Source organism: Saimiri boliviensis, chromosome 7, assembly GCF_048565385.1.
Source record: "Saimiri boliviensis isolate mSaiBol1 chromosome 7, mSaiBol1.pri, whole genome shotgun sequence".
Classification (NCBI taxonomy): Eukaryota; Metazoa; Chordata; class Mammalia; order Primates; family Cebidae; genus Saimiri; species Saimiri boliviensis.
In genome coordinates this window covers 31,516,999-31,535,990 of record NC_133455.1, presented here as the reverse complement: position 1 = coordinate 31,535,990, position 18,992 = coordinate 31,516,999, and the positions used below count along the sequence as shown (strand labels likewise).

General features: G+C 40.2%; 1 protein-coding gene across 2 annotated transcripts; it reads left to right on the top strand.

Annotated features, from left to right (window-relative positions):
* The first annotated feature begins 1,946 nt into the window (after positions 1–1,946).
* On the top strand, positions 1,947–18,316 carry SPIC (Spi-C transcription factor). Of its 2 annotated transcripts, none has more exons than XM_074402344.1 (6): positions 1,947–2,121; positions 3,474–3,519; positions 4,817–4,910; positions 7,116–7,180; positions 12,842–12,950; positions 16,596–18,316. In XM_074402344.1, exons 2-6 carry the CDS (start codon positions 3,517–3,519, stop codon positions 17,021–17,023), a joined length of 699 nt encoding a protein of 232 aa, XP_074258445.1. In that variant the 5' UTR covers positions 1,947–2,121; positions 3,474–3,516; the 3' UTR covers positions 17,024–18,316. The 2 variants fall into 2 exon arrangements, with proteins under 2 accessions (XP_074258445.1, XP_074258444.1); XM_074402343.1 differs by having other exon boundaries at positions 7,068–7,180.
* The last annotated feature ends 676 nt before the right edge of the window (positions 18,317–18,992 follow it).

Sequence of the window (18,992 nt, the reverse complement as noted above, 5' to 3'; positions counted from 1 at the left end):
CTCAGCCCACCTCGCTAACAGTTGAACCTTAGGGAAAGAAATCACAAAACACCTTTGAACTTCAGTTTAGATTCCTCATCGGTGACATGGGGTACAGACGTAACCACTACCATACATGACTTTTCATTCTTTTAGGGCTTGATCTGGATCCTGCCTCTTTCTTCTCCAACTTTGCCTCTTAGCCCCCAGGTGCATTTTCCTTCAGCCTGTTCTCCTCCTCCTGCTTTTTTTCTGTGTCTTGATTGCCAAACTCATTTCCATCCCCAGCTCTTTGCACCTGCTGTTTCCTCTGCCAAGAGGTCCTCCTCCAAATATTTGCGTCTTTGCTTTTTGTTTTGCTCATGCCTTTTTTTTTTTTTTTTTTTGAGGCAGGGCGGGGAGGCAGGACTCAGCGGTTTCACCATACTGTCCAGGCTGGTCTTGAACTCCTGGCCTCAAGCCATCCTCCTGCATAGCTGCTTAGTAGGGACATAGTAGCAAACACCATGCTTGCCTGCTTGCTCCTAAGTCTTCTCTTGGGTTTCAGCTCACACAAGTTTCCTCTTCAGAGATTTTTCCTGGCTATTCACACATTCTCTTCATCATCTTTCTCTTTTGTTTTATTGTTTTCGACACTTTTTATCTAATACTTTACTAATGTGTTTATTTTTTTAAAAAAATCATTTCTTCTCCTAAGGACTTGTTCAGGGCTGTAGCTCCTGGACACAGGACAGAAGAGTGAAAAGCTCAGTAATATATATTTGTTGAATGAATGAACCAAATAAGTTGGCTTGAAAAGGGTGTAGACTAACACAGATTAGGAACAAATCAAGGTTAGCGATTACACTTTTATACTTGTTCTATAAGATCTACATATCAGAAGAAGGACTGTGTGCTTACATTTGCATAACAAATTCGTTCAAAAAAGTAATAGGTCCAAAACAATAGTCCCATATCAAAGGTGAGGTCAGGCTCCAACAATGCAAAACAGAAATTACCGGCAGCTTTGAAATCACAGACCTCCACATTCTCCCCACCCACAAGGTTTACAGAAAATTCGTAGGCGGTTTTCCCCCTGGCCATATGTGACAGCTATTAAAATGGCAGGTTACAGGTTAAGGTGTGTTTCAGTGGAGGGGAAGGTTATTTCCACCGTATGCAAGTGGATGCTGCTTTGGACACTGATGGACAGGTAACATAAAATGGATGAATCTGCGGGGGGATGAACCGGGAAGAAAGTATTATAGGTGGAGGGAGCAGCCCATAATTTCCATCAGAGGCTCGCCAAATAAACCTTTAAACCAAGTAAGAGAACTGGACCTGCATTAGAAATGCAGCAACCTCAGGTATGTCCAACCACATCCTCACCCATAAGCTTCTCTTAACCATTTTGGTTAAGAGAATGAATCCCCCACTGAATCTAGGTGTGGAGGAAAGCAAGAGCATGGAATCCATTTTCCCCACTCAAGTGAGTGGCAGGAAGAGGCTCAAGAGCCTTGAATGCCAGGGCAAGGGCCTAAGCCTTTAAGTTCTCTAAGTAAGGCTATCATTGAATGGCAGTGTAAGTAAAGTGGTTTAGGAGAAAAGACTGATTTGGAGAGTCCAGAGTGAAGGCTGTTAATAGTCCAGGCAAGAAAGAGAGTATAGAGTCCAGAATTGGGAGAGAAGTAATATAAATTTAAAAAAAAGAAGGGTGGACCTGAGTTGCCTGGGTTAGAAGTTTCCGGTGCGGCTATGCAATCTGAAGAGCTGCAACCCAAGTTGGGCGGGGGTTTCATGGGGTTTGTTCTAATGCTTTTTTGCTTTTTGGCTGATGGGATGCAAACTATTATATGCCTCTTCAAAATAATAGCCCCTAGTGTCTACTGGTTTTATCATGACATAGAAATTGTGAAGGCACTGTATCTTTTAAAAAAAATCCCCTTTTGAAGAACTTCCTTAAAAACAGCTATTTAATGCAACTCTGCCAGTGTGTTCTTGATGGTTGTGTCTAAACAATTCTGATTTTTAAAAATTTATTACTTTTTTTTATCAGAGCCATTACCCTGGAAAATAATTTTTTATTTTCATGATAGCCTACCATTGAATTTCCAATTCTGATATTAATGAAACATCTCTATAAAGGGTTGAAGTATCTTCCCGGTAAGTGTTCAGCTTATGTTTTTCTAAATGTCTTCTAATCACTGTTCATTTTTCCCTTTGGCCTAATGAGTGTTTCTCATTGTCTGCATGTTCAGATGCAAGAAATAGTAAGCAATCATAGTAATCGATAATGTTTTTGAGCTTTTTTCTTCCTTTAGATTTGCTTCTTTTAACAGTTGCGATAGTCTTATGGAGCGTTTTAGTCCATAGAACATGTTCATTTTAAATATTTAATTTAAAATACAACTTTCAGTGCTTCCACACTTTTGAGTCAAAGCAGTTAATTGCAAGTCATTGACGTGGCTTTTTTAAAAATACATGCTACTGATAATATTCACTAACTACCATGGCCCAAACAGTGATTTCTGGATTTTCTTCTATTTTAACTGACATGATGTTGTGATTTCCAAGAGCCACATAGAATTTTGATGTTTGACATATTATGTTGATATATGATGGATGTGTATAATATCAGCCTTAGATTACATCTCATGTTATTATTCAGCATTAAACACTAAAGAGTAAGCACATGGTGTTTGCGGTATAAATACTAAGAAGATACATACTTGCATAAAAAGAATTGCTGGGTTTACTTAATGAAATGATAAGCAACTTTGGACCCACCAGAGTTCTTTTTATTATGTGGGTTGGTTTTTGTTTGTTTGTTTGTTGTTTTGGTCTATAGAACACAGTGTTAAAGGCATTTAATTGTGGGTCTATGTGATAATTGTGTATCTAAAGCAAAATCGGAATTACTTAGAGATGAGAAAGTAGATAACAAAATTATAGATCAGTTTTCTTAACCTAGGATTCAAGCAAGTCCAAGTATAGTCTTCAGGCTGAATTTTATTTGCAATGTAAGTCCAATTTTCATGGGAGGAAAGGGATGCCTTATGCCAGATTCTCAGAAGGCAGTATAATACCAAAGAAGGGTTTTTTTTTTTTTCTTAAAGTCCTACTTTTATAAGGCTATGCTAATGTAAAAAGGATTTTGATTTTCAGAATTTTAAAATATTTAAAATAATTTGCAAATACTTAAATATACTTTTGAGTTATTTCTACTTTCTCTTATCAATCAAGCAGCTTAGGTAGTTAGCTGCGTTAATATTTAAAACATTTTGTAATAATGGAAAAGCAAAAAGGAATGTTTGTAGAATATTTTGTAGAAAGAAAATCTGTACTCATCAAAGATGAGGAAGTACTCTTGGTTTATATAAGATATTTTCAGAAAATATTTTTGAGCAAAATATTATTTAGAATCAAATTAGAGATTGAATTTAATTTTGCTTTTTAAATATTAAATTTTTCAGAGTTATCAACTTATTTTATTTTGTTTTGTTCTTTTCTCCAAGCAATAATTGCCAAGGAGCAGAACTGTCGATTTATTAATGAAACATGGTAAGCTGACCTTTTAAAATTTTCTTTGTCTACAGAGGAGGTCTACAGCATAATAATTTTTTTTACAGCATAATAATTAAAAAAATTTTTTTTCTTTACTCTCCCTTCATTTTAAAAATAAAATATATGAATTATATTAGTAAGGATATGAAATAGTTTGCAAAGCAGTTCAATTTTATGTCTTGGAGACATACTTTAGAAAGTAAGAGCATTTCGGCCAGGCATGGTGTCTCACGCCTATAATTCCAGCACTTTGGGAGGCCAAGGCGGTCGGATCACCGGAGGTCAGGAGTTCGAGGCCAGCCTGGCCAACATGCTGAAACCCCATCTCTACTAAAAATACAAAAATTAGCCAGACGCAGTGGCGTGTGCCTGCAGTCCCAGCTACTTGGGAGGCTGAGCCAGGAGAATTGCTGGAACCTGGAAGGCGGAGGTTGCAGTGAGCCAAGATTGCACCATTGCACTCCAGCTTGGGTGACAGAGCAAGACTCTGTCTAAAAAAAGAGAGAAGCCGGGTGCGGTGGCTCAACCCTGTAATCCCAGCACTTTGGGAGGCCGAGGCGGGTGGATCACGAGGTCAAGAGATCGAGACCATCCTGGTCAAAATGGTGAAACCCCGTCTCTACTAAAAAATACAAAAATTAGCTGGGCATGGTGGCACGTGCCTGTAATCCCAGCTACTCAGGAGGCTGAGGCAGGAGAATTGTCTGAACCCAGGAGGTGGAGGTTGCAGTGAGCCGAGATCGTGCCATTGCACTCCAGCCTGGGTAACAAGAGGGAAACCCCATCTCAAAAAAAAAAAAAAAAAAAAAAAGAAAAGAAAGAAAGAAAGAGCATTTTATTTTTAGGTAACAATTTACAGATTCTGTTCCATTGAAGATACTTCCTTGGTCCTTCTTTTCTAAATCACTCTCCTCTGCTTTACAACTCCTTGCTAAAATTTTGCAAGAATGTCAAATACTATACTATAGAATGAATACCATAGTCTAAATACTAGACTGTAGTGAAGTGGGTTTCAACTGTCATTAATTTTGTGCCTCAGGGTACACTTGGTGATGTTGGAAGTATTTTTGATGGTCACAGCTGTGAAGGTGCTACTGGCATCCAGTGGGTAGAAGCTGGGGATGCTGCTAAACATCTTACAATGCACAGAGCAGCTCCTGACAACAGAGACAGCCAAATGTCTGCAGTGCCAAGATCGTGAAACCCTGCTTTAGACTAGATATTATTTTATACTAGGGAATTCAAGTTGAATTGGTAATTCTATAACTCCAGATTTCTGCCATTGTTCCAACAGACGTGTGTTGAACAAGACAAGCTGGGTCAAGCATTTGAGGATGCTTTTGAGGTACTGAGGCAACAGTCAACTGGCGATCTTCAGTACTTGCCAGGTAAAGATAAGTCATTTACCCTCTTCTGCTGGTACATCAAATGGCTTGTTGGTCACATACACATATAAAGAATAATGATCAGCTGACCAAGTGCGGTGACTCACATCTGTAATCCAGGCACTTTGGGAGACCAAGGTGGGCAGATCACTTGAGACCAAAAGTTCAAGACCTGCCTGGACAACATGGTGAAACTATCTCTACTAAAAATACTAAAACTTAGCGAGGCTTGGTGGCAAACCTATAATCCCAGCTACTCTGGAGGCTGAGACCTAAGAATTGCTGAACCTGGAGGGCAGAAGCTTCAGTAAACTGAGATGGCGTCACTGTCTTCCAGAATAATGATCAGAACAGAGAATACCTTTTTTTCTTTAATTTTTTTTTTTTTTTTTTTTTTTTGTAGAGATAGGGTCTCACTATGTTATCCAGACTGGTCTGGAACTTCTGGCATCAAAAATAAGAAGATCTTTTTCTTTCTTTTTTTTTTTTTTTTTGTTTTGTTTTGTTTTGAGACGGAGTTTCTCTCTTGTTACCCAGGCTGGAGTGCAATGGCACGATCTCGGCTCACCGCAACCTCCGCCTCCTGGGTTCAGGCAATTCTCCTGCCTCAGCCTCCTGAGTAGCTGGGATTACAGGCACACGCCACCATGCCCAGCTAATTTTTTGTATTTTTAGTAGAGACAGGGTTTCACCATGTTGATCAGGATGGTCTCGATCTCTTGACCTCGTGATCCACCCGCCTCGGCCTCCCAAAGTGCTGGGATTACAGGCTTGAGCCACCACACCCGGCCAAGAAGATCATTTTTACCTGAAGCATTCAGGATTAATTCCAGCAAAACCAAAATATGTCCAGGAGTATCTAGCCTAAATAAAATTCTCACAAAGAAAAATGCAGAGAATATAGAGGGTGACATTCCACACAGGAATACAAAGATATATAATTACCTGTTATTAGAAATATCTGGTTGACATTTATTTATCTAATAGTTCATTATTATTAATATTATTTGAGACAGAGTCTTGCTCTGTCACCCAAGCTAGAGTGCAGTGGCGTGATCTCAGCTCACTGCAACCTCTGTCTCCCAGGTTCAAGCAATTCTCCTGCCTCAGCCTTTTGAGTAACTGGGATTACAGGCGTGTGCCACCATGCCTGGCTGATTTTTGTATTTTTAGTAGAGACAGGGTTTTACCATGTTGGTCAGGCTAGTCTCAAACTCTTGACCTCATGATTCACCTGCCTCACCCTCCCAAAGTATTGAAATTACCGGTGTGAGCCTCCGAGCCTGGCCGATAGTTCATTTTAACTATTCACAAAAGGCTTCTAAATTATTCTTTTTTTTTTAAAGATGGGGTTTCACCATGTTGGTCAGGCTGACCTTGAACTCCTGACCTCAGGTGATCTGCCCACCTTGGCCTCCAAAGTGCTTGGATTACAGGTGTGAGCCACCACGCCTAGTCGGCTTCTAAATTGTTCTAATTAATCTTATAGACCTTCTACCCACCCAGCAAGATTATTCTATTTGGAAGAATAAGTATTTTTATTGTTCCTCACCCATTATCCTATGGACTATATAGTCTAAATAGGATGTAAATATGTTGTGTATTAAGTTTACATAGGGTATTGCAGAGTATTCCAAGATTAAATAAATCATGCTGCCCAGGCACAGTGGATCACACCTGTGATTTCACCTAGAGAAACCCCATCTCTACTAAAAACACAAAAATTAACCGGGTGTGGTGGTGCACGCCTGTAATCCCAGCTACTTGGGAGGTACAGGCAAAAGAATCACTTGAACCCAGCAGGAGGAGGTTTCAGTGAGCTGAGATTGTGCTGCTGCACTCCAGCCTTGACAACAGGAGTAAAACTTCATCTAAACAAAACAAAACAAAACAAAACAAAACAAAGAAATCATGGAGTCTCAGCCTTCAAGGAGCATGTACTCCAAATGGGATATGTATAAGAGTATCCGTAATAGCAGCATAATGCGATAAACACCACAGGAGAAGTGCTAAGTGGCAAGAAAACATAGACAAGAGCAATTGCATCTATAAGTGCATATATATATATATACACACACACACACACACACACACACACATATTTATGTGCACAGATACAAACTTTGACTTTTTTAGTTTCTTTCTCTGCTTTTAAATTAGATTACAAAAATTACCTGGCTTTAATCAACCATCGTGCTTATGTCAAAGGAAATTCCAGCTGCTATGGAGTGTTGCCTACAGAAGAGCCTGTCTATAATTGGAGAACGGTAATCGTAAGTATGAGACCATCCCTTAGTTACAGGCAAATACCCTATTCTTGCTAGCCTTCCGTTTCACATACACTGTTAGAAACCCAACTTAAAGACAGCATTGACTATAAAAATGCTTTTTTCTTTTTTGAAATGGAGTCTGGCTCTGTTGCCCAGGCTGGAGTGCAGTGACACGATCTCAGCTCACTGCACTTGAACCGCCTCCCAGGTTCAAACGGTTCTCCTGCCTCAGCCTCCCAAGTAGCTGGGATTACAGGCTTGTGCTACTATGTCCAGCTAATTTTTGTATTTTTAATGGAGTAGGGTTTCACTATGTTGGCCAAGTCGAACTCCTGAATTCAGGTGATCCACCCACATCAGCCTCCCAAAGTGCTAGGATTACAGCGTGAGCCATCTTGCGCCCTACCTGAAAATGCTTTTTTTTAAAGTTTCATTTTACTTTAGGTGCATACTATATCCAGCATTTCTCCTCATGTTATCCCTCCCCACCCTCCCCACCCCCTGCTACCCCTTCCCTACCCTCCCAACTGCCCCCAGTGTGTGATGCTCCTGTTACTGAGTCCACGTGTTCTCATTGCTCAATACCCACCTATGAGTGAGAACATGCAGTTTTTGGCCTTCTGTTCTTGTGTCAGTTTGCTGAGAATGATGGTTTCCAGAGTCATCCAAGTGCCTACAAAGGACATGAACTCATCATTTTTTATGGCTGTATAGTATTCCATGATGTATATGTACCACATTTTCCTTGTCCACTCTATCATTGATGGGCATTTGGGTTGGTTCCAGGTCTTTGCTATTGTACACAGGGCTGCAATGGACATACGTGTATATGTGTCTTTATAGTAGAACAATTTATAGTTCTTTGGGTGTATACCCAGTAATGGGATTGCTGGATCAAATGGAATTTCTATTTCTAGATCCTTGAGAAATCGCCACACTGTCTTCCACAATGGCTGATTTAATTTACACTCTCACCAACTGTGTAAGAGTGTTCCTATTTCTCCACATCCTCTCCAGCATCTGTTGTCTTCAGATTTTTTAATGATCACCATTCTAACTGGAGTGAGATGGTATCTCAATGTAGTTTTGATTGGCATTTCTCTAATGACCAGTGATGATCAGCATTTTTTCATATGTTTGTTGGCCTCACATATGTCTTCTTTTGAAAAGTGTCTGGTCATATCCCTTGCCCACTTTTGAATGGGTTTGTTTGTTTGTTTCTTGTATATCTGTTTTAGTTTTTTGTGGGTTCTGGATATTAGCCCTTTGTCAGAGGAGTAGATTGCAAAAACTTTTTTCCCATTCTGTTGGTTGCCAGTTCACTCTAATGATGGTTTCTTTTGCTGTACAGAAGCTCTGAATTTTAATTAGATCCCATTTGTCTATCTTGGTTTTTATTGCCATTGCTTTTGGTGTTTTAGTCATGAAGTCCTTGCCTATGCCTATGTCCTGGATGGTTTTGCCTACATTTTCTTCTAGTGTTTTTATGGTGTTAGGTTTTATGTTTAAATCTTTAATCCATCTGGAGTTAATTTTAGCATAAGGTGTCAGGAAGAGGTCCAGTTTCTGCTTTCTGCAAATGGCTAGCCAGTTTTCTTAACACCATTTATTAAGCATGGAGTCCTTTCCCAGTTGCTAGTTTTCGTCAGGTTTGTCAAGGGTCAGATAGTTGTAGATGTGTGGTGTTGCTTCTGGGGCCTCTGTTCTATTCCACTGGTCTATGTCTCTGTTTTTGTACAAGTACCATGCTCTTTTGATTACTGTAGCCTTATAGTATAGTTTGAAGTCCAGCAGTGCGATGTCTCTGGCTTTGTTCTTTCTGCTTAGGATTATCTTGGCTATGTGGACTCTCTTGTGATTCCATATGAAGTTTAAAGTGTTTTTTTTTTTTTTTTTTTTTTTTCAGTTCTGGGAAGAAGGTCATTGGTAGCTTGATGGGGATAGCATTGAATCTATAGATTACTTTGGGCAGTATGGCCATTTTCATGATATTAATTCTTCCTGACCAAAGGGCTATCCACTGTACTCAACTTGACAGTGTGGAAGATCATATGTTGTCAGGAAGGAAATGACCCTTCATCATTGTTCTCTAGTTAGCCTCAGACTGGTTTGAATGACTTCTGTAAAGAGGAGGTGTTTTTCGGGTTTTCACATCAACTGCTTCTCCTTAGTCCATCTGGGAAATTGCAAAAAAGTTTCCCCTAAAAGCCACAGGGCAAAAGTCTAAACTTCCCCTGCACTGGCTTTAACTATAGTCTTGTATTAGCCTACTCTGTTTTTCCTCTCAAGCTCAGTGTTATCTGTATGTATTGAACCAATTCATTTACATTTTGTTAATAGCAGCACCTGCAAAGGGAAATGTCCCTGCTGACTCCCCATTCATGTATTCTCTTAGTTGTTTTCTTCATGCATCCATTTTATCAAGCAGTCTTCGTGAAATGGGGTATAAATGTGAATTGGTTTTTATTTTTCTTCGGTCACTATCTTCAATCACACTATGTCAAATGTCCTTTTTTTTTTTGTTCCTATAAATTGTTCCCTTGGGGCCTCTCCATAAGACAGTGCATCTTAAAAGAGAGTGCTTTGGGCTAGATACAGTGGCTCACACCTGTAATCCCAAAGTTTTGGAAGGCCAAGGAGGAAGAATCACTTGAGCCTGAGTTTGAGATCAGCCTGGGCAACCCAGCAAGACCTTGTCTCTACAAAGATAAATAAAGAAATAAATAAAAATATAGAAATTAAAAAAAAAAATTAGCTAGCTGGGAGTGGTGGCTCACACCTGAAATCCCAGCACTTTGGGAGGCCAAGGTGGGCAGATCACCTGAGATTGGGAGTTCAAGATCAGCTGACCAACATGAAGACACCTCGTCTCTACTAAAAATACAAAAAATTAGCCAGAGGTGGTAGCATATACCTATAATCCCAGCTACTCCAGAGGCTGAGGCAGGAGAATCACTTGAACCCAGGAGGCTGAGGTTGCAGTGAGCCGAGATCACGCCATGCGTTCCAGCCTGGGCAACAAGGGTGAAACTCCATCTCAAAAAAAAAAAGAAAGAAAAATTAGCCATAGTGGCATGCACCTGTGGCCCCTGCTACTTTGGAGGCTGAGGTGGGAGGATTGCTTGGGCCCAGTAGGTTGAGGATGCAGTGATCTGTGATCACACCACTGCACTCCAGTCTGGGCAACAGAGCAAGACCCTGCCTCAAAAAAAATTAATTAATTAATTAAAATTTTAAAAAGAAGCTCCTTTGGTTCCAGCTTAACCTCTTCCACATCCTCTTAGGGTTGCTAGGTAAAATGCAAGATGCCCAATATTTTTTTTTGCTAAATCTGGCAACTCTACTTTCTACTTCAACTCCCATTTTCTAACATGCACCTCACAGCCTCATATGCCTGGGGACTCCTTGCCTCCTGGTCAGCCCTCTTCTTGATTGGGGTGTGGAAAGACAGCTCAAGCCCACCCCCTTCCTGGTGTCTAATTAACCCTTGGAGATCCACACATCCTTGCCATATGTAAATGGTAGGCACTCGGGCTGCTTCTTCCTGTCCCTTCTTTGTTCTGCCTTCCCTTGGCTGCCATCTTTCTTTATTTTTATGTCTATTTTTATTTTTTTTGAGGCAGAGTTTTGCTCTTGTTACCCAGGCTGGAGTGCAATGGCGTGATCTTGGCTCACTGCAACCTCCGCCTCCTGGGTTTAGGCAATTCTCCTGCCTCAGCCGCCTGAGTAGCTGGGATTACAGGCACGTGCCACCATGCCCAGCTAATTTTTTGTATTTTTAGTAGAGACGGGGTTTCACCATGTTGACCAGGATGGTCTCGATCTCTCGACCTCGTGATCCACCCGCCTTGGCCTCCCAAAGTGCTGGGATTACAGGCTTGAGCCACCAAGCCCGGCCCTTTATTTTTTTTTTAAGACAGGGTATTGTTCTCCTACCTAGGCTGGAGTGCAGTGGTGCAGTCATAACTCATCGAAGCCTCAATTTCCTGGGGTCAAGTGATCCTCCTGCCTCAGCTTCCCAAGTAGCTGGGACTACAAGCATGTACCACCACACTTGGCTAATTTTTTAATTTAAATTAATATTATTATTATTTGAGATGGAGTTTTTTTTTTTTTTTTTTTTTTTCTTTGTTGCCCAGGCTGGAGTGCAATGGCACCATCTCAGCTTACTGCAAACTCTGCCTCCTGGGTTCAAGCAATTCTCCTGCCTCAGCCTCTCAAGTAGCTGAAATTACGGGTGCCCACCACCACGCCTGGTTAACTTTTTTTTTTTTGTTTTGAGACAGTTTCACTTTTGTCACCCAGGCTGGAGTGCAATGGCTCACTGAAACCTCTGCCTCCCAGGTTCAAGTGATTCTCCTGCCTCAGCCTCCCAAGTGGCTAGCTAGGATTATAGGCACCTGCCACCATGCCAAGCCAATTTTTTTTTTTTTTTTTTTGAGACGGAGTTTCGCTCTTGTTACCCAGGCTGGAGTGCAATGGCATGATCTCGGCTCACCTCAACCTCCGCCTCCTGGGTTCAGGCAGTTCTCCTGCCTCAGCCTCCTGAGTAGCTGGGATTACAGGCACGTGCCACCATGGCCAGCTAATTTTTTGTATTTTTAGTAAAGACGGGGTTTCACCATGTTGACCAGGATGGTCTCGATCTCTCAACCTCGTGATCCACCCACCTCGGCCTCCCAAAGTGCTGTTATTACAGGCGTGAGCCACCGCACCCAGCTAATTTTTGTAGTTTTAGTAAAGAGGGGGTTTCACCATGTTGGCCTCCTGACATCATCTACCCACCTCAGCTTCCCAAAGTGTTGGGATTACAGCCGTGAGCCACCACACCCAGCCAATTTTTTTGTACTTTTAGTAGAGGCAGGGTTTCACCATGTTGACCAGGCTGGTCTCAAACTCTTTTTTTTTTTTTTTTTTAGATGGGGTTTCACCATGATGGCCAGGCTGGTCTTGAACTCCTGACCTCAGGTGATCCACCCACCTTGGCCTTCCAAAGTGCTAGGATTACAGGCGTGAGCCACCATGACTGGCCAGTCTCAAACTCTTGACCTCAGGTGATCTATCCACCCGTCCTCCCAAATTGCTAAGATTACAGGCAGGAGCCACCAAATCTGGCCTAATTTTAAACATTTTTGTAGAGGTGGGGTCTCACTAAGTTGCCCAGGCTGGTCTTGAACTTCTGGTGATTCTCCCACCTTGGCTTCCCAAATTGTTGAGATTACAGGCATGGGCCACTGTGCTCTGCCCTTTCTTCTGTTTTAAAATTTTTATTGTTTTCATTATTCATTTTGTTTTATCTTCCTAGCTGCCTACCGACATCTTTCTTTTCTTATCTCTTCTTGCTTACATGGGCATCCAACACAGGAACGGAAGCCCATCTTCCCTTTCTGCTGATACCACAGACTTTAAGCAATCCCTTCTTTTTTGTAGGGAGGGTAGGACACTCCTCACAAAGCCAAAGATTACCCTCTGTCCCCTGGTCCTCTCCTTATGTGGGTTTGATGCTTGTGCTGCCCTGGGAGCTATCTGTCCGCAATTGGAGGTAATTCCTTTTACAGTCTGGGAGATGCTTAGCCTCTTTTTGGCCCTAGCTTTTGATTTCGGCCTATAATAGGGGGCCACAGGGAAAGTCTCACTTAATATCCTGCTGCATTATTTATATAGAACAATGCTACGGACTTCTATTTTGAAGGAAATATTCATCAATCTCTGCAGAACATAACTGAAAACCAGCTGGTACAACCCACTATTCTCCAGCAAAAGCAGGGAAAAGGTATGTTGAGCCATCATTCGTTATATGGGTAAAAGAACCAGATGTTCCTCTTAGCAACTTTAAAGGGATTTTATATCTGAGTTTGGAATTGTATTTGCAAAATATTCTCTTATCACAATTGAGAGTAATTTAACTCTGACTTATTAAACCACTCCAAGTCATTTATCTTGGGTGAGACTTCCATTTATTTATTTATTTATTTATTTATTTATTTAGAGATAGAGTCTCCTTCTGTCGCCCAGGCTGGGTCTGAAACTCATGGATTCAAGCCATCTAAAGTGATGGGATTATAGGTGTGAGCCACCACACCCAGTCTTCTATTTTTAATTATTTTTATTTTTACTTTTTGAATTTATTTTGTTAAAAACAGAGACACAAACACACATTAGCCCAGGAGTGACAGTGTCAGGATCATCATTATCGCTGTCTTCCGCCTCCACATCTTGTCCCACTAGAAGGTCTTCAGGGGCAATAACATGTGGAGCTATCATCTCCTATGATAACAGTGCCTTCTGGAATACCTGCTGAAGAACCTGCCTCAGGCTGTTCCACAGTTAACTTTTTATTTTTTAGTTTTTTTTTATTTTATTTTTTATTATTTGTTGATTGCTTTGTAGTAAACTTTAAGAGAAAATTAAGTAGAAGTACAGTCCAAAATAATGATAAAAAGTATATATAGTAGATACGAGGTGATAGAAATTTTTCAGCTCCACTGTCATCTTATGGAACTGCTTCCCACCTATAATTTTTGTTTTTGAGATGGAGTTTCACTCTTGTCACCCAGGCTGGAATACAGTGGTGTGATCTCCTAGGCCTCCCAAAGTGCTGGGATTACAGACATGAGCCACCACACCTGGCCATATAATTTTTTTAAAATGTGAATCAGGCAGCCCTCTGAACTAAAATAGGTTCAGAGACATTCCCTCATCAATATATCTTATTTATTTTTATTTATATATATATTTATTTATTTTTAAGTTTTTTTGAGACAGAGTCTTACTCTGTCACCCAGGCTAGAGTGCAGTGGTGTGATCTTGGCTCACTGCAACCTGCAACTCCCAGGTTCAAGTGATTCTCTGGCCTCAGCCTCCTGAGTAGCTGGTACTACAGGTTTCACCACCCACCACGCCTGGTTAATTTTTGCATTTTTAGTAGAGACAAGGTTTCACTATGTTGGCCAGGCTGATCTCAAACTTCTGACAAGGTGATTCACCCACCTGGGCCTCCCAAAGTGTTAGGATTACAGACGTGAGCCATGGTGCCCAGCCCCTATATTATTATTATTATTATTATTGTTATTATTATTATTATTTGAGACCAAGTCTCACTCTTTCACCCAGGTTGGAGTGCAGTGGCATGATCTCAGCTCACTGCAATCTTCACCTCCTGGGTTCAAGCAATTTTCCTGCCTCAGCCTCCAGAGTAGCTGGGAATACAGGTGCCACCACCACACCCAGCTAATTTTTTATATTTTTTGGTAGAGACAGGGTTTTACCATGTTGGCCAGGCTGATCTCAAACTCCTGACCTCAAATGATTCACCTGCCTCAGCCTCCCAAAGTGCTGGGATTACAGGCATGAGCCACTGTGCCTGGCCTATAATTTTTTTTTTTTTTTTTTTTTAATGAATCAGGTAGCCTTCCTGAACCTGAATAAGTTCAGAGAGACTCCCTCGGCTATATATTTTATTTATTTATTTATAATTTTTTTTAAGTTGGAGTCTCACTCTGTAGCCCAGGCTGGAGTGCAGTGGCTCGATCTCGGCTCACTACAACTTCCAACTCCTGGGCTCAAGTGATCCTCCCACCTCAGTCTCCCCTGCAGCTGGGATTAGAGGCACTCACCACCATGCCTGGCTAATTTTTTGTAGAGACAGTTTCACCACATTGGCCAGGCTGGTTTCCTGACCTCAAGTGATCTGCCTACCTTGGCCTGCCAAAGTGCTGGGATTACAGGTATGAGCCACCATGCCCAGAATTTACTTAAGATACATTATCTACTGAAAAAAGTACAAGAGTATAATCCCATTTGTAATTTCAAAGAATATGCATGTATTTGTGCATGTAAAAATTAAGAGAAAACCTTTTCTAGAAATATGTAAAATACACTGGCCCTTTTACTTTCAGTTTGTACTTTGGTTTGAGTCTTTTACCATGAGTATATAATACCTTATTTTTAAAGAATAAAAATTTAAACATTAAAATAATATGGAAGACTTTAAAAGATGATCCATTAAGACTGATTTGATGACTGAATGAGAGGCAGAAGAGTTTTGGTTTTTTTATTTTTTTCTCTTTTTATTTTGCCGATAAGTCTGTAAAATCAGAAAGGCAGAAGAGTTTTGTTTAAGCTGTGACTTTAATTCATGATGTGTGTTTTGGTAAGTCCCTTTTATTTCTCAATTCATAAATTCAAGATAATATAATACAAAAGATAATCTTTATGAAAATGTTTGAGGTCTTTGGATGACTGATAAATGCATCATTCAAGAGTATTATTCCCCAGAGACTATTTAAAGCAGTTCGGGAATCCACTATTGTACCTTCTCAAGGGAAAATGAAATTTGGCTGCAAATTTTGTAGCTACTGACACATTATTTACAGAGCACAGTATTTACAGACTAACTCAGAAGTCACAAAATGGGCTGTCACTTTTGTTCTCATGAGCTGTTAGGCAAAAGAAATCCTATCAACTGAGCAAAAACCACAAAGATTCTCTCAAAATTTCCTGCCTATTTTGTAATATAAATGGCTGTGTTCCTAAAAAGATAAAAATTCTAGTGGTACTGTTTTACTTCATAACAATGGGAAATATCACAGTGGCCATTGCATTGTTAAATAAATAATGTTAAAGTGATATAAAAACATTTGTGGCATTTCCATTTGAGGTTTTCTTCTTTTTTATTTCTCAAGTAACTGTGCAGACACAGCATTTTTACTTAGGTCTTTGGTATTAATTTCCCTAATATATTTGCATTCTATTTTGCATTTTAAAAGGTGCATTTACATCCCTTAACTCATTTGAATAAAGCCCCTTCAAATGACTTGCTTTCTGGAAATGGCTTTTTGGGCTTCCCATCAAAACTGCTTAACTTTATGGTCCATTTTGCTCGGTGTTCTTGTTCTGCAGAAAATTTTTAAAGTCAGAGTCCCCCTCTGTTTCCCAGGCTAGAGTGCAGTGGTGTGATCTCGGCTCACTGCAACCTCCCCCTCAAAAGATTCTCCTGCCTCAAACTCCCAAGTACCGAGTAGCTGGGATGACAAGCACATGCCACCACGCCTGGCTAATTTTTGTATCTTTAGTAGAGAGGGGGTTTCACCAAGTCAGACTGGTGAAATCCTGACCTCGAGTGATCCACCCACCTCGGCCTCCCAAAGTGCTGGGATTACAGGTGTGAGCCCCCTCGCCTGGCCGGACAACATTCTTAACTCCTCCAACAAAGAAAGATATAGTTGAAACTTCAAAAGACCAAATAGATCTTTGACCTTGGAGTCCCATAAAATGATGCTATCATGCATTCGTAAGGGCAGTGAGTAGGAGAAAAACCAGTCTCAATGCTGCTCGGTAGTTACTCAGCAAACCCCTCCTGAAGCTGTCCTCGGTGTACATCCACGGTGGAGTTTGACCTTGCTTCCCTTCATTTTAGGCAGGAAGAAGCTCCGACTGTTTGAGTACCTTCACGAATCCCTGTGTAATCCCGAGATGGCATCTTGTATTCAGTGGGTTGATAAAACCAAAGGCATTTTTCAGTTTGTATCAAAAAACAAAGAAAAACTTGCCGAGCTTTGGGGAAAAAGAAAAGGCAATCGGAAGACCATGACTTACCAGAAAATGGCCAGGGCACTGAGAAATTATGGAAGAAGTGGAGAAATTACCAAAATCCGGAGGAAGTTGACTTACCAGTTCAGTGAGGCCGTTCTCCAAAGACTCTCTCCATCTTATTTCTTGGGGAAAGAGATCTTCTACTCACCATGTGTTCAACCTGATCAAGAATATCTCAGTTTAAATAACTGGAATGCAAATTATAATTATACATATGCCAATTACCATGAGCTAAATCACTATGATTGCTAAATATACTCTCATATTTCATGATTTGCTGGCATCGGAAATCCCGTTTTGTTTTTATTTTTTTTTTTAAACTTTTTATACCCATGCTAGTGCTAATTCCTATATGTTTTTTTCCTTCATTTAAAAAATTTTTTTCATACCCAGTTCCTGCAGATCTTTCTTTTTTAAAAATTTAACTTTAATTTTTTTAATCCATCTTGAGTTTTTCTTTTTTATTTTAACCCAGGTCAGTGACTGGTTACTTTTTTTTATTAGTGACTTGCCATCCAGTAACATCTCTCTCTTTTTTAAATTTTTATTTTTTTATTTTTTAAAGCTGTCTTAGCCAAGATAATTTTTTATTTTTATAGATTTAGGAGTACAGTGCAGTTTTGTTGCTTTGATATATTACATAGCGGTGACGTAATTGCGTAGGGTACTCATCACCAGGATAGTGAACATTGTACTCAATAGGTAGGATTTCATTCCTCACCCTGCTCCCATCCCCCCACCTTTTGGAGCCTCCGGTGCCTTACTCCATTCTGTACGTCCATTGCTAAGCTCCCAACTGTACCCACTTTATTTTATTTTAAAAAATTGTTTTCTTTTTCTGCATACTTAAATGGATGCGAAGTCTTTATATTTTTTCTTTTTCTTTCACAGATGGCGACTTCTTTTTGAGTTTGTTTGTTTTTGGCTGCTAACTCCCAACCACAACACAGTGACTTACGTTTTTAATTTTTTTATCTTTTTTTTTTTTTTTTTTTTTTTTTGAGACGGAGTTTCGCTTTTGTTACCCAGGCTGGAGTGCAATGGCGCGATCTTGCCTCACCGCAACCTCCGCCTCCTGGGTTCAAGCAATTCTCCTGCCTCAGCCTCCTGAGTAGCTGGGATTACAGGCACGTGCCACCATGCCCAGCTAATTTTTTTGTATTTTTAGTAGAGACGGGGTTTCACCATGTTGACCAGGATGGTCTCGATCTCTTGACCTCGTGATCCACCCGCCTCGGCCTCCCAAAGTGCTGGGATTACAGGCGTGAGCCGCCGCACCTGGCTATCCTTTTTTTTTTTTTTTTTTTTTTTTTTTTTTTTTTTTAACACACTGTCACTCTCAGGATAATGTTTTTAATTTTTTTAAGAGGCAAAGTCTACCTCTGAAGCTCTTTTTATTTTTCTTTTCCCACTTCAATAAGCTGATCTAAATTCTTGCTATTCTCTACGCAACCACTGTCTTTTAGATTAACAGTGGCAGTACAGATGATTTGATTTATATATTGATTTCAGCGGGTTTTTTGTCACATATTCAGGTGAAGAAAATCACTCTTTTGTATCTGACGGCTTTACAATAAATAATTTACCAAAAAATGACTGCATATGATTAAGTCTTTGTGCCAAAATGGGTTCATGGCCTTTAAAACGTCACTAGAAATGTCTATTCTGGTTCCTTATGCATTTTTGTTTTCCTTTTCTTTTGATCGGACCCATTACCCATTTTTACAACTCAAAGCTTTTTTTTTTTTTTTTTTTTTTTTTTTTTTTTTTGAGACAGGGTCTCACTCTGTCGCCCAGGCTCAAGTGCAGTGACACAAACAGGGCTCAAGTCCAGATAATTTTTTATTTTATTTTATTTTAACTTGGCACTAGACTGGATGAGAGCTAATTTTTTTTTTTCTCTTTTTTTGAGAGACAGTGTTTGCCATGTTTCCCAGGCTGGTTTCTAACTCCTGGGCTCAGGCAATCAGCCCACCTTGGCCTTCAAAAGTGCTGGGATTACAGATGTGAGCCACTGACCTGGCCCCAAAACTTTTTTAATGTTAAAATTTTACTACTATACTAACGAGGAGTTACCTATTTTTTAATTGCCCTTTTTCTTCCTTCTTATTAGGGAGGGATAAGAAAGAAGGCCTTAATGGCTTGTTTTGTTTTGTTTTGTTGCTATTGACCTCTTTGAGCTTCTTACATGTGTGGAATATTAACCCCTTATCAGATATCT

What these genes read in the sequence shown, in the direction of transcription:
- SPIC (XM_074402343.1), top strand. An exon ending in ATAATTGGAGAACGGTAATC is followed by an intron (nt 7,181 to 12,841) that starts GTAAGTATGAGA and finishes TTATTTATATAG; the next exon opens with AACAATGCTACGGACTTCTA. An exon ending in CCAGCAAAAGCAGGGAAAAG is followed by an intron (nt 12,951 to 16,595) that starts GTATGTTGAGCC and finishes CCTTCATTTTAG; the next exon opens with GCAGGAAGAAGCTCCGACTG.